This window comes from Apteryx mantelli, chromosome 2 (assembly GCF_036417845.1).
Source record: "Apteryx mantelli isolate bAptMan1 chromosome 2, bAptMan1.hap1, whole genome shotgun sequence".
In the NCBI taxonomy this organism is placed as follows: Eukaryota; Metazoa; Chordata; class Aves; order Apterygiformes; family Apterygidae; genus Apteryx; species Apteryx mantelli.
Genome location: NC_089979.1, coordinates 67,086,093 through 67,100,038, shown reverse-complemented (window position 1 = coordinate 67,100,038; position 13,946 = coordinate 67,086,093). Strand labels below are relative to the sequence as shown.

The 13,946-nt window shown below is 40.1% G+C and overlaps 1 protein-coding gene across 1 annotated transcript in view; it reads left to right on the top strand.

The window, feature by feature from the left end:
* The window catches only part of DUSP22 (dual specificity phosphatase 22), a 43,667-nt gene extending 31,953 nt beyond the window's left edge, over positions 1 to 11,714 (top strand). The window contains exons 5-7 of the mRNA XM_013942063.2: positions 3,195 to 3,269; positions 4,815 to 4,986; positions 7,820 to 11,714. Of these exons, the coding sequence (XP_013797517.1) occupies positions 3,195 to 3,269; positions 4,815 to 4,986; positions 7,820 to 8,005 (433 nt within the window). The 3' untranslated portion in view covers positions 8,006 to 11,714. The remainder of the gene's footprint in view (positions 1 to 3,194; positions 3,270 to 4,814; positions 4,987 to 7,819) is intronic.
* The last annotated feature ends 2,232 nt before the right edge of the window (positions 11,715 to 13,946 follow it).

Here is a 13,946-nt window from a genome sequence, read left to right as displayed (position 1 = left end):
GAATTTTATCTTGGGCCATTAACTTCCCCAGAAATGGCATCTTCCACAGAACCCACTACTACTAAGTTAATTCTATAGAAATCATATCTTCCCTTCCTGTCCTGTTCTAGCTAATTGTCTTAGGCTATGTATTTCTAAGGAACTAACATCCAGCTTGTTAGCCCAGTGGGGTTAAAATTAACATTCTGGTCAGACTGTTAGAGGTGACAATACAGAAGCTAGAGAACCTATTAAGAAAAGAAATTCAGGTGAATCTTAGTTGCATTTGGATTGCCAAAGGAAAGAAACCTCAGGATGGTTCTTCCTATCTGTTTTTGCATGCTTTCTTTTCAACCTTTAAAACACTCTTAGAAATCTGACCAGCAACTGTGATATATAGATCTGGGATCTGCCATTTGACTTGTTAGGGATTATCCACTTTGTTAATGGATAGGTGTAGTTAATTTACTGCATGCTGGTAGGGGCACGGTACTGATTCTTCTTTCTGTGATATTTACCACTGTGAAGAAGATGCAGTTCAGAAGATGCCCAAGTTTAAGCTGTGATGTAAAAGCCAGATACCTTGTAATAAATTGTCTTGAAGTAACTGTTTAAGCCAACAGATAAATCGACACATTCGTCAAATGCTTTCCTGTTACAGATGTTGATCAGCTATTTTGTGGTTAATATAAGATTTGCCAATTCTTTTGTCTGTACCACTTGCCAATTCTTTTATCTGTCACTTGCCACACTGTTAACTGGTCCTCAGAATCTCTGTTTTCCTATATATAAGTTTGTACCATAACCCTGAAAATGAGTTTAGGCAACTGTGTCTGCTGGAGCCAGCAGAGACCCTTATGCAATAGTTTGTGGAAGAGTGCATTTTTCCTCCCCTCTGACTATAAGTGAGGAGCGGTCATGGTTCTACAAAGTAGCACTAACTCTAAGCGTGGCTATTTCTCTTGTAATTTTCATAAATGCCTTTAGACATTTACACTTGAGGGTGTTTCAGTAGACTGGGTACCAGCAATAAGGAAGGGAGAATAAAACAATGAATGGAGCTCATGTCTAACTATGTTTAGCACCTTGCAAAGGTGCTACACTCATTCACTGACTCTTTTCAACCCAAAGCATTGAAGTGTTTAACCAAAACTTATGCTAGACCATTGAAATGAATATACTGGTGTTTGGAGCTACCTTTGGGAAGATTTTCTAGAGAGAAAGAGAAAAGAAGATGGGTGCATGAGAAGATTGGGGCGTGGTCAGGCCAGCCCTAACCAAGTTTCGTTCGGTTGAATCCCTTTAATCTTGGACAAGTGCTCCTTCATTGCACAATAGCAACAGCTCTTGCACATGCAACCTGAAGTCTGATTTGTCCTGAGTTCATTCATGTGAAGCTGCTTATATCCCACAGACAGACCTGCATGCCACAATTTGTTAGAACTCAATCAGTGAAAACATTTTGGAGTAGCAGTCTGTTTCATAGCTGAACAGAAATGCATTTGTAAGGCTTCCTTCCTCTTCTTCACCCGTCCCACATACTTGATCAGTTTCTTGAGAAACAAAATCCTGAGCTGCCATGCTGTCTGAAAGCTTGGGATTGCATCATTCCTCAGGAGATCGTTTTCCAAATAAGTCACTCAAGCCTTCTCCAGCTGTTCTGTCCATATTATATTCAGTGATGCAAGGAATGCCTTGGAGAGGGAGTCCTGGGCTTTGGATTCCCTCTGTTTGGATATATCAGCTTAGACACCATTGCCTTTGCAGGTTCCACAGGCTCCATCACTCCATTGCATTACCTATGTCCTCCTCCAGCTCTGAGTGTTTATGGTATCAACAGCTGCCTTGCTGGGCAGGAAGGGAAGCTTCCTTTTATGTGGGCATTCCTGATTTTTGTGTGGCTGCTCATGTTGGGGCTGAGGGTTTGGAGGGGTTTTTTTTGTTTGTTTGCTTGTTTTTTTTTTTAACCCTTGTGGTATAATATTCACTCAGAGAGGGGAAACGTCTTGAATACAGGACGTTGTGTTTCATGGGTGTTGAGTGCAGCATGCTTTCAGGTTTATCTTTGCCGGTAAGTCTGTGACTGAGTGCCTCATGAGGAGCTCTCTCCTCTGCCTATGTGCTGCACACATTGCTACTGATGAAATTGCAAGAGTACTCGAAGGCCACAGCTGAACTTCAGTTCCACTGAACTGTGAGGTGCTGCTTGCACCTGTAATGAATTGCAGGCAGCCCCAAAGGCTTTGCAGCCTGAAAGGAAAAGGCAGGGCAAGTGACTTGGGGTGGGGATGCAAAGAAGTGAGGTTGCAGATTTGCCGAGACATTTGCAGTTAGCTGCCAGTGGAGGCTGTCAGTTCCTTTCCTTCAGATTTGCCCCAGTTAAAATGAAGAGGCATATATAAAGGATAATGAGAGTGGCTGTACGGCTGGTAAACTCAGTCTTTATCTTCTGCACATATTCTCCTACACTGCTTAACAAGAAGTAGGCTGGAAGCAGGGGTTGACTGATACCCTAAATAAGGGCAGACAGAAGGGGCACAGCTTATACTGAGATCTGAAAAATCTAGGAGAGGAATTTTGCAGCTAATGCTAGGTGAATTTGAGGAAGCGGATGCAATAAGCCAAGAAATAGTTGATGTATAGGCAAGTTTGGGAGGTACTGAGATCTGAGGGGAGGAGACTGAAGAAGCTGAAGTAACCAGGATTTGGGTCAAGAATTTTTCATAGCAGGGACAAAAGGGAGAGATTTGAGGCTGCAAAGAAGAAAGACATAAGATTTACACATGCCCTGGTACATGAGTTGCTTTTGACTTCATTTCCTCCTCCAAACCAAGGTTGGATAGCAGGTATAAGTAAGTTTTACCTGATGTCTGAGCATACTCAAGGAGATGTCAGCCCAGGTTACTAGTCAGAAAGGGGATGAGACACAAGCCAAAATACAGACTTGCTAGTCATCAGAATAAAGCATTTGCTAATGTTTATCACACTGTAGTGCCTAAGATACCAGTTTCTTCTTCAGGTAGCTTGGACAATAACTATACCAATCAGTTTTGGTTTTTATTGGCAGACACTAACTTTTGCCTCTTAAGCCCCATATTCAGTTCTAAATTCTAGAAACAGCATTAAGTGAGCTTTCAGATACATTTCTCTTTTTCTAAGTAGTGATTTTACTAAATAGAGCACTTTCTGTATTCCCCTTCTGTTTCTTTTTTCAGGGCAAGGCATTTCAGAGAGAGCATCAAATTTATCCATGAATGCCGGCTTACTGGTGAAGGCTGCCTAGTTCATTGGTATGTATATCACTTGCTAAAAAAAACTTTGTAAGGGTTTCTGTGCCTTTATTTGGATATTCACCATCTTAATGATAAGTTAGCATTCATCTGCATTTTATAGCAAAATCCTCTTGGACCGAAATGTTCCCTTTATTTGAAGAGTCCCAAAGACTTACAAGTGCTATTAAAGCCTCACAGAGCTAGGACTCTTGAGTCACTGGTTTGGGCAGCTGCTTGAGGATATAAGGAACCCAAGGAATTCTTGATCTTCTCACCGATCAAACCTTTTGATAGGTCTTTTCAAGAATCTCTCTGACTAGAGATGTCTTATTTATTTCCCATTATTGTTAATCACTGTACTTCCAAAGATGGTTCCAATAATCATAATGATCAGTTTAGATCAGTTCCTATAACAGCCATTTTGGTGACTTCAGAATTGTTAAAATTTTTCTTCTGAACACTTTTTTTTTTTTTAATGCTTTGAACTGCTGAAACATTCAAACGTTGCAGTTTTTATAGCAAGTCCCTGATTGGAGAAATGCTTCTGGGACCTTAAAGGATAGAAAAGGAAATCCCACCCTGGGTTTTTTCTTCCTCTTTGCTATTGGTTGTAGTCCTTGTGCTGTATGTCCAAGTGACATATCTGAATCTTTATGTGGAGTCAGAGTCATCTCATGATTTGAACACTGAACTTGTACGCAGGCCCTTAGCATGAATCCTCAGTTTGCTGCTGACTCATGACAGGGCTGTGGACGAGTCATTTAGCCAGTCTCCGTGTGTGTAAAACAGGGATAATTTGCCTGAGTCTTGAGAGTGTTTTAAAAAAGCCTATTTATATTTCTAAAGCACTTCAAAGGCATAAAATGTTCTGGAAATGCCAGGGGAAGATATATCTGATACAAATGTACTCCAAACACATTCTTTACACTCATAATAGTAATAACTGGAATTTTTTGTCTAGAGCTGTCAAACCAGTAAGAGTTGCTTACTTTAAGTAAGCACTTTAAGGTGCTTACTTTATCCTAGCATTTCAGGTGGGGAAACTGGAGTCTGGAGAGCTGAAATTGCACTGTGCATGGATAGTAGAAAGAGGAAAAGAACTCAAACATCCAGAGTCCTGTGCTTTAACAATGCAGTTAAAGTTCATTTCAGCCCCATGAAATTGGAGATGAAATTCATGGTGATGAAGAATACAGTCTTATTTCACTGCTCTGATGTGTATAGGCAAAAAAATGTGGGTGAATTATTTCTAGCTTAATAAAAAATCAAATCTAACTTAGAACACATGTGCTGTCCTCCCCTCCTATGAAGACTTAATACTTTTTCCTTCCTTACCAGCCTGATATGAGTTATCATTCAGAAGCCACTTTCTTGATCTTGTACATTTATTCTGATGCATTTGAAAATACAATAGCAAAAACCACCTCAACTCAAATGTAGTAATATTTCTTCATGGTGGTAAGCAACACAGCAGCCTGCTGTGGTGTTGGGAAGTGATGCTTTTAACTTTAATTGAAGTAGTGCTGTACTTCATCTATTTATTGCACCTTCTTTGTCATGCAGCCTTGCAGGTGTCTCCAGGAGTGTAACATTGGTCATTGCCTACATCATGACCATCACAGACTTTGGTTGGGAAGATGCACTGTCTGTTGTCCGAGCAGCAAGATCGTGTGCCAATCCTAACATGGGCTTCCAGAGGCAGCTACAGGAGTTTGAAAAACACGATGTTGATCAGGTAAATGAATTACAAACAAAAGAGCTGAGAAATACAACCCAAGTCAGTTCATGGGTTGCTTTTCATTATCCTGAAGCCTGAGTGGTCTGTCTGGCTCTCCTTCATTGTTTTGAGGGAGCAATTTCTTGGGCAAGCCTGCTCCATTAGGGAGGTGCAGCTGGACCTGAAGATGTCAGGGAACGCTGGATGGGAGAAGAGACAAAGCACAACACCTAAACATACCTCCCTCTGTTCATCTATGCTCTCAACCCAGTGATTCCCTCATGTGGGCTGAAGGCATAATGCATAAAAGACTGACACCTTTAGAAGGGTAAAAACTGAAGAATGAGTAGTGCAGAATGAAGCAGCAAGACCAACCTATAAGTACTAGTTACATAAAAATAATTTTTTTTTCCACATCCACTTGGAATAGTAAGCAAGAAAGAAATGATTTGTGGATCATAATCAGAAACCCTCGCTGTCCAGGAGTTAAGCTAGGTTCTCATTATGACTTACATTTCCCCCCACTGGCACCTTCTGTGACTGAGACCTTAATAAACATTTTGATGTATAAGACAGTCTCAGCTCTGACTGTTTTTTTCCTGGTCTTTAAGAGCTTTGTAGGGATATAAAGATTGAGGGAACAATGATAAGGCTATAAAGTGGTTTTCTAACATAAGTGGAAGTAACTGAGCACCCACAGGGAGTAGGTCTTTTACACAGGATGGTTCTTTTGGGGGGGAAGAAATTAATTTTTATTTTAATTTCCTACTCTGGCTGTCTCCTCTATTTTTCCATTGCTCAGCATGTTACTGTTCTCTTGGCTTTCCTGAATTGTACTTATTAAGGAATCAACAACAACAACAAAAGAGACGAACAAAATCTGGAAAGCAAAATACATAAATGAAGCAAAGGAGATTAGCTTTTTGTATTTCTTCCCTGTGGTCCTGCTGCAGAAAGCTCTGAGTTTAGAAATTACCATTTGTTTTGCATGATGCAGTTTGCAACTAAATATTTGTGTTTTTTAAATTTAAATACTTAACTGAATGTTTCCTGGATCGTTTGGAACTGGTGTAAATGGGAGAGTAACCGATTTTAAGAGACAGAAGTCAGAGGGGGACTTTCCAGACTTGTCTCCTTCCTCCCTTACAGTCATTTCTACTCTAATTGGTCTGGGCTAACAGCAATGACAATTAAGGCTATATGCAAATAGCCTGATAAAGACAGTAACGTCTCTTTCTTTTTTTCATCCCCGATGGAGAGACATTCTGCTTCTTTCACTGAGGGGGAGGCAGTAGGTTGCAAAAAGAAATATCCACCTGTGGTCACTGGCTGGGCTGTAGTTTCCTACTGTCTCTTAATAACAACCACATCCTTAGCAGGTGTCCGTTTACACACCTGATTTCAGTGGAATTGTGCCACCTGCCAAGGACACGAACTTTTTCTGATTGCAGCACTATGGGTGTTTTGTTATGCCTATGTAGTGTGGCACCCTGTGGGATTTCTGGAATGAGATCCCATAGATTTTGATCTCACAGGGAGGGATTTAGTCCCTAAGATCATAACATGTTTTGCACCAGATCCAAATTTCCATGTGGTAGCCTGAGGCTTCAGATTTGACTTATGACCTTATGATCTTTTATGGACAGGGGAAGGAGTAACTATGCTGAGGTCTTGTCTCCCAGTGTCCCTGTAAATGCTCTTTATGGATTAAAATTTTCATAATAAGCCCCAACCAGAACAAAGCTATAGAAGGTGAGGCTGGAAATATTACCACAAAATGATATCCCCACTGGTAAAGAACAGTTGAGATCTGTGTCTACTTGCTTCTTCTACAGAGAAGAGCAACAAGGTTGTCAGGAATGACTAAATGGACTAAAATTCTTCAGCTGGCAAAAAAATGATGGAGAAGAACATGATAAAGGTCTAAAAAGTTGAGTGGAATAAAGAAGGTGAACAGGTGGGGTTTCCACTCTTCCCCATAATGTGAGATGAAGCTATCAAGTGGTGGGTCCCAATCAAAGAAAAGGAGGTGCATATTTAATGCAATACGTGGATTCAGAAAGTGATCTCATGGCAGAAAAATCTATTCATTGCTATGAAACGCAAAGATACTTCTTCAGCCTCCAAAAGTGTCTGAGCTGAGAATTGCTGGAAGTTGGGACCATGACCAGGGAAAGCATCCCAGTATGCTTGCCCTACCATTGCATTCCTTCCTAGGCATTTACTTCAAATGGCCCTGGTATAGCTATTACCATATATCATATTCAGTCATTCATGTCAATAATATATAGGGTCTTATCTTATAGCTTTTAAAGCTCATGACCTTTTTCCTCCAAAAGATACCTTTCCCAATATCTACAGTGCAGATTTTACTACTGGTGCTTATTGGTTCAGGATGGAATGACAATATGAGTGGTTCTCTTTCTGATCTTCAACCTTCTGAAGTTTTTGCAGCCCATTGTGACTTGGACGAGTTGGCTGATTGCAGGAGCTTGCAGCATTTACGCATCTCATTTGTAGATGGAACTGGAGGAGGGCACTTTTAAGTCCAAGATGTCCTTGTCCAGTGGGTGTTCCTTACTCCATATTACTCCAGCCAGCCACACTCTTATGCAAGTGTGCCATTTTAGGAAAGTAAGGTATCTCAAAGACTCTAATTATGTGTCCCTGTGCCGATGTATTCTGTGCTGCTATTGAAGGACCTGAGAAACTTGGAGTGCTTTTCTTTAGCTTGCTTTTGTTCTTATAGGGTCTTGAATAGGGTCTCTGTAGAGCAGGAGGAAGTATTATTTCTGTATCAATGTCATGTTGTTATTTCATCATGTCATATTTGTATGTTCAATTTCTCCAGTTCAGGCAGTGGCTGAAAGAAGAATATGGAGAAAATTCTTCTCAGGATCTGCAAGAAGCCAAAAATCTTCTGAGCAAATACAAAGAACAGGCAGAGTTGCAGCAGAGTACTGGGGGAAGACAGTGGAATAACAACTTCTCATCTGTGCCGTCCCTCTCATACAACAACTACACAACAGAGACCTAATTGTAAAAAGATGAATTTCTTTTTTCTTCTACCTGTTAAAAAACATCTCACCGTAACTTCCATCCCACCTTCAAGAGTCCCAGCAGTAATCATGCAAACAGTTGATTTGTAGAAAGCTTCTTGATGACAATACTACATTAAAGGTGTGTGTATGAGTGCATTTGACACAGTTTTATAGTTTGGGCGGCATCAAGCTCTATGTGTGCTCAGAAACATGATCAAGTTACTGAGGCTGAGCCAGTCTGTCAGCCACAGCTATTATCCCCTTATGCTCATGTAGCCTGGCATTTGCCATGAGGTTAGCTCAGCTCCTTTTGTTGTAGGCTAGCAAAGGGCTCTGAGAGATGAACTCTGGTGATTAAAGCTGTGGCAGTTTGACATTTCTGCCCTCTTCATGAAGATGTTATTGTACCTGAAGAAAGTAACTTAAGTCTGTGCCTCTGCTGCTCCAGTTCACCGTCCATTGGCAAGTAATACCCTGGAGATGAGCTTGTACCTGCTATGCTCTGAACTGCAGCCGGTGAGATATGGGTACATGTCCCTTTCTACCAACAGTAGCATCTAGGGGAGAAGTGGGACAGACAGCTCTGAGTAATAACATCTTCAACTGCCACAGTTGTATTTGCTTCAGTGCACGTGAGACAGAGCTGTTGGTAGAACTGGCACAGACAGAGAGCACCGAGACTGTTAGCACAGCTCAGCTGATGTGCACTGATTTAAGCCCTGGCCACTTGTTTGTGCATCTGGTCTCCCAACATAAACTTCTCGGGAGAGAAGTTTTTCAGGTTTCCAGTGCCACTGAACTTCATTCCCTGTGGAACACATGCCTCTTCAACAAATGCCCATGTGCACATGATAATGTGTCTCCAAAGAGTGGGCTGGGTGTGAGTGTGAGCACCTGTTTCTTTGCTTGTGCTGTGGTTTGTTCTTTGACTTTAGCTACCTCAGAAATGCTGTTCTTGTCATTGTGGTTGTAAATGCAACCTTGAAAATTGCCTTGTGTAATCTTAATTTCACTCTGAGTGAAGTAAGTGTGTGTGAGAGAGGGTGTGTGCGTGTGTGTGCATGTATATTATTTCACAAATGTCTGTATTTGAGAAGTTTATTGTTTTCTTTTAAAACTGCCCATATTTCTCAGTAGTTTAAAAATTCAGATGTTTGAATTTAACTTTCTGCCATTTTAAAACCACTATATGTTTTGCTGTGGTCAGATTTATAGGAATTCATTTGTAAAATATATTTTAAACTAAGTTAAACCTAGGGGCCATACTCTGCTCTTGGTAACATGGTGTATATCAGGAATGGAGCCACTGAGTGACTTAAATGTATTATGTTTCTAAGACTGTAACTTCAAATTAGAGATGCTGGGCAGTGTATTGATTTCTGATGGTGTAATGGAGAGTAGCATTGATGCCACAGTCTTGGTTTCTTGTCTTTGACTCAGAGGATGAAGGGTTTATTTTTCTCAAAGATTCAAAAAGAAAATCTCCCAAACAGCCATGTTAATAAATAATAAAAAAAAAAATCTAACTTTTTAAAATATATGGTGTATATAGTGCTAAAAACTGAGTATTGAGAGTGAGAGGCAGTCAGCACACTAAATAGACTGTTGTTATCTCTTTCAATACCTTTGGTACTCTGACCTCCCACCCTTTTACCAAATTCCTCTTCATGTGATTTTTTCCTGCTTGCTTTGAATGACAGTGAATTCTTTCAATGAGAGGCTTTTCAGGTCAAATAAGCCCTGACCTTGTTAAAAATCTTCTAAAATATATTTTATATCATGTGAAATATGAATCTTACAAATCTGTTACTGCCAAAAGGAAAAAAAAGAGGGAGGGATGGGGTGGAACTAGCCTTACTACTTATCTGAGTCCCAGCTCCATCATAATTCTCATTGCACTAAGTGCTTTAAGTGTATTGAACACAGTTGAGAGCAGGATAATTATGTATGTGTTGCAGTAAGGGATACTATTGGACTTGGGAAAGGTGCTGGAAGTTACATTGTGTTTGTTGCCAAGCTTATAGCTAAATGAATCACTGCCTGTTTGGGATATCCAGCAGACATGCTCTGTGCTTGTTCGGTAAGAGAAGTATTTGGCTTTTTTTTCCTTTTTTTTTTTTTTCCCCCTCTCTCTCGAAGATGTTGGTCTGCAAAATAATTGGCTGTTTAGGAGTTTCAGCACAGCAGTGCCCAGATTGGCGGTGCCCTCTGTGTTTTGAGCAGAACGTCACTAGCTTTTATGGACACAGTAGAAAATATTTTCTTCGGTAACAGGGTCTGACACATGGATTCAGGATCCTGTGTCATCAAGTTCAGGATGTTGGTCTCTTGTTCAACTCTCTCCTCATAATAGGGTACATGGTGTAATTTCAGCCCATGCCCAAAAGGTAGCTGCTAGAAGTATTCTGCCAATGCTCTTGTAGGTATACAGTCAGGCCATCCTGTTGCTGACTGCTGATGCTGGTAGGTAGTCGGTAACTTTTGTCAGTCCTCTTCTGTCCTTGCAGTAGTAATGTTGTGAGTGCTAATAAGCTGGCAATTATTTTTTTCCATTCTGACAAATACAAGACAGAATGGGAGACATCTGTTAATGTTCATGTGTCTAGGATTGTTCTCTACTGGATTTTTTTTTTTTTAATAGTTAGATAATCCCCAAAGAGTCATTCCCAGAAACGGGCTTTAAGGCTATACAGCCACATCAATAATGTTCATTATGCTGCAACTGGAGAGCATATACAGGGTAAGCCAGGAAGACAGAGGGGTGCCATATTGTCAGCAAGTAGAAGTGCTTCTCTCTCTTTTTTAAAAGACAAGAGAAGGTATTTTCTGTAGTCACTTGCTCCTAGATCTTGTTTAGTGGGCTGTATATAGTATGTACCACATTTGAAAGTGATAAAAGAGCAACAGCAGTCTAAGAAAATTTGCATCTGGTTTGTCTATGTAGGGAGCAGGAAAGTAGAGTTTGCTCCTTTAGCACCTTAAGCTGCAGAAGAAACAGCAGCTACAGTTCTCCCCTTGGTCTCCTAGAAAAAGGAGAGTAGCTAACATTGCCCAAGAATGTGACATGATCTGTCTTCCAACCAGCCTTTCCTTGGCAGTTTGTAGGACTTTACAGCTATCTATCTGGAATATGACTAGATCCCAGTCCACATTTTAGTAGTTGGCCTATATAGTGTAGATGATGTGTTCAGTTATTTTGTGTTTCTGTACTTCAAAACATTGTCCTCATTTTGACGTCCACTGGAAAATGTATAAAGTTTGTAATACCTTATTGGATATCCAGATTTGAAATGTATAATCATTTTTTTGTAAACTTGATATCCATGTGTGATTATAAGCAAATGCTTTAGTGTTATACTATGTAGGTAATGGGTAAATGCATTAGTATTTATTACCCTGATTTTTAACCTGGAAAGAGTTGCTTCCTTACATTTTGTGATTGATTGGGAAGATACAGCAAATCATATCTCTGTTTTTTTTAACAAAAAGACAGTAATAACATTGGTTGCTATAATGGTCACTGTCTATAAATAAGCTGGTGAAAAATTATAGTAATTACTTCAGCTAGTTTAAAAACTAAATCTGGTAAGCTTCTTGATTCTCTGTCTTCCTCTTCCTGGGCATCTTAGTGAAGCCTTGATTGCTTTTTCCAAATGTTTGTATTTAATACATTCTACAATTTTTTATAAATAAAAATAAATGTTAGCATCTGATCTGCTTGTGTGTTTTCTTGAAATAAATAATAGTCCCTAAAAGGCTTCTGGTCACTGTCTCTATCCTGCAGGTATAGTAAGAGTATAGCACTAAATCATTTTGGTATTTAGATTTTTTTTTCTCCTGTATGTAGATGTCTTGAGACTTCCCTTCTCTTCACCCAGTTTTTCCCAGTGAGTTCAAGAATCTTCAGTGCAAGCATTTTCTGATGGTAGACCTGTAAGAGGATGTTGCTCTTTCTTACTCATTGTTGCTGACCCATCATTACTACAGGGTATGTAGTTCCTCCAGATGATTTTTTTTTCTTCTGAAATACCTTCTTTTCCATAGGAGACCATTGTTTTAGGTTTTAAACCAACTAAGACTTACAATGAGTTACAGGCTTCAAAGACTCTAGGCTCGTGGTAGTGGTTCATCAGAAGAAGCTGATGTAAGTGGCAGAACATGCTTCCTGAGCAAAAAATTTAAAAACTTTCAGTGTAAGGTGGGGGAAAAAAGCCCCGTTTAAATTCCCACAGATAACAAAGTACATTTCTGGTTTGCCAGAATTACCCTCTTAGCAGAGGTAGTGTCATTCGAACAATCAAAAAACCCCAACCTGAAAGTATGACCAGTCAGGCCTAAGCAGCCAAAACTCATGGCCACTTCAGTCACTGCTGAAGGCTGCGCTGTGTTCTCACTGTGGGACTCCCTCATCATGAAGGCAAAGTTAGATGTTCATGCACACTGACTTCTGGGTCTTTTTTCTTCCTCCCTCCTCTCCCCCCAGGTGTTGGTTTATAGACTGCTGGGAATGTGTGGATGCTTTCCAAGGGATCTGTGAGAACTAACTATGAGGAAAATTCCACTAGAATAAAAGGTTAAGAGTCTCTGGATAGCTTTCACTGGGCTAGTAGATGCACCTTTTTCCATAATATGTTCATGAGTTCATCTCCTTCTATGTAAGTGAAGTGGTTCTGATTTTATCAATGTGTATTTTTCAGTCCCCTGCATTTATTTCTATAAAAAGACTTCAACTGCAGTGCAGCCTGCTATGTGAGGCTTGAGTTAGTGGTATAATTGCCTTGTTTCTCCTGTTATCCCTAGCAATGTCTTATATATACTGTGGCACTGACAAGACAGAAAACATGTTTAAAATATTGTCAGTCACTTCTGAATTATGAAAAGCTCTTAAGTTTTAGAGCAGGGTCCCCTTCCTCCCCTCCCACCTTTAAGGAAAACAGCAGTTTCCAAATGAAGAAAACATTGGCTTCTTTATCTTCTTTCCAACAAAATAGCACCTTTCAAGGGCAATTTTTTTCCAAACCAGATGTAAAAAATGTGCTGCAACTGTGGTGCCATATTATTGTTCCCAACTGTCTATATCATTTTATTCAATGTTATGTGTAATTACCATGAGTTCCAGAACATGGCAGTTCTGACTTGCTGCTTGTAATGCTGTCTCACCATGCAATAAAGTAAGGGAGCTAGAGGGTAAAACCAGTTGTTCTGAAACGTGCTCATAACCTGATCAAGTGTTTGGACTTTGCCAGGAAATTATGCAAAAGAGTCCTTCTGCTTCCTTGAGATGATTGTACTGAAGGTGGGTCTATGATGATGTGCTCTAGAAAATATTAGACAGCATGAGGAAGATGTTCATGCATCTTACAGCATTTGTTTCTGTAGAACCCCCTGGAGACATAAAGCATGCAACAGAAACAGTTAGCTATTTTCACACTTCTTTCTCAGCAGAACTTTAAATGTGGCTCTCGTTTACCACGTGACCCAACTCCCCTGTTTAACTATTTCATTGCTACATTTAGTAGCTGTCCAGTATTTTTCTTCTGCCTTCACCCAGGGGACAAATTCTTGTTCACACATGTCCAAACATGTGCAAGCTTAGGCTTGCTTTTGCTCTAATGAATTATGCAAACTGTAGTTTACCAAAAGCGGGTAGCTTGTGAGTAGCAAGATGACCTCCTGTAGTTTCCATGTAGTTTTTAGAGTAGTTATTAGGAGTAGGCATCTAATAAAGTGTGAGCAGGTGCCTGGTTGCCACTGAACTACTGCACAGCTCAGTATTTGTGGGAGGCTAAATTCTGCTCAAGTGTGAACCAAACACATCTGCAGTAAATTGGGGGTAAAATTTATTTGCAAGCAGTCCCAAAAGATGACATTTTCAGCCAGACTTGCACCCAGTTTCCATTTTAGTTGAAGCAACTATGAATGTTCAGCTTTGTACCC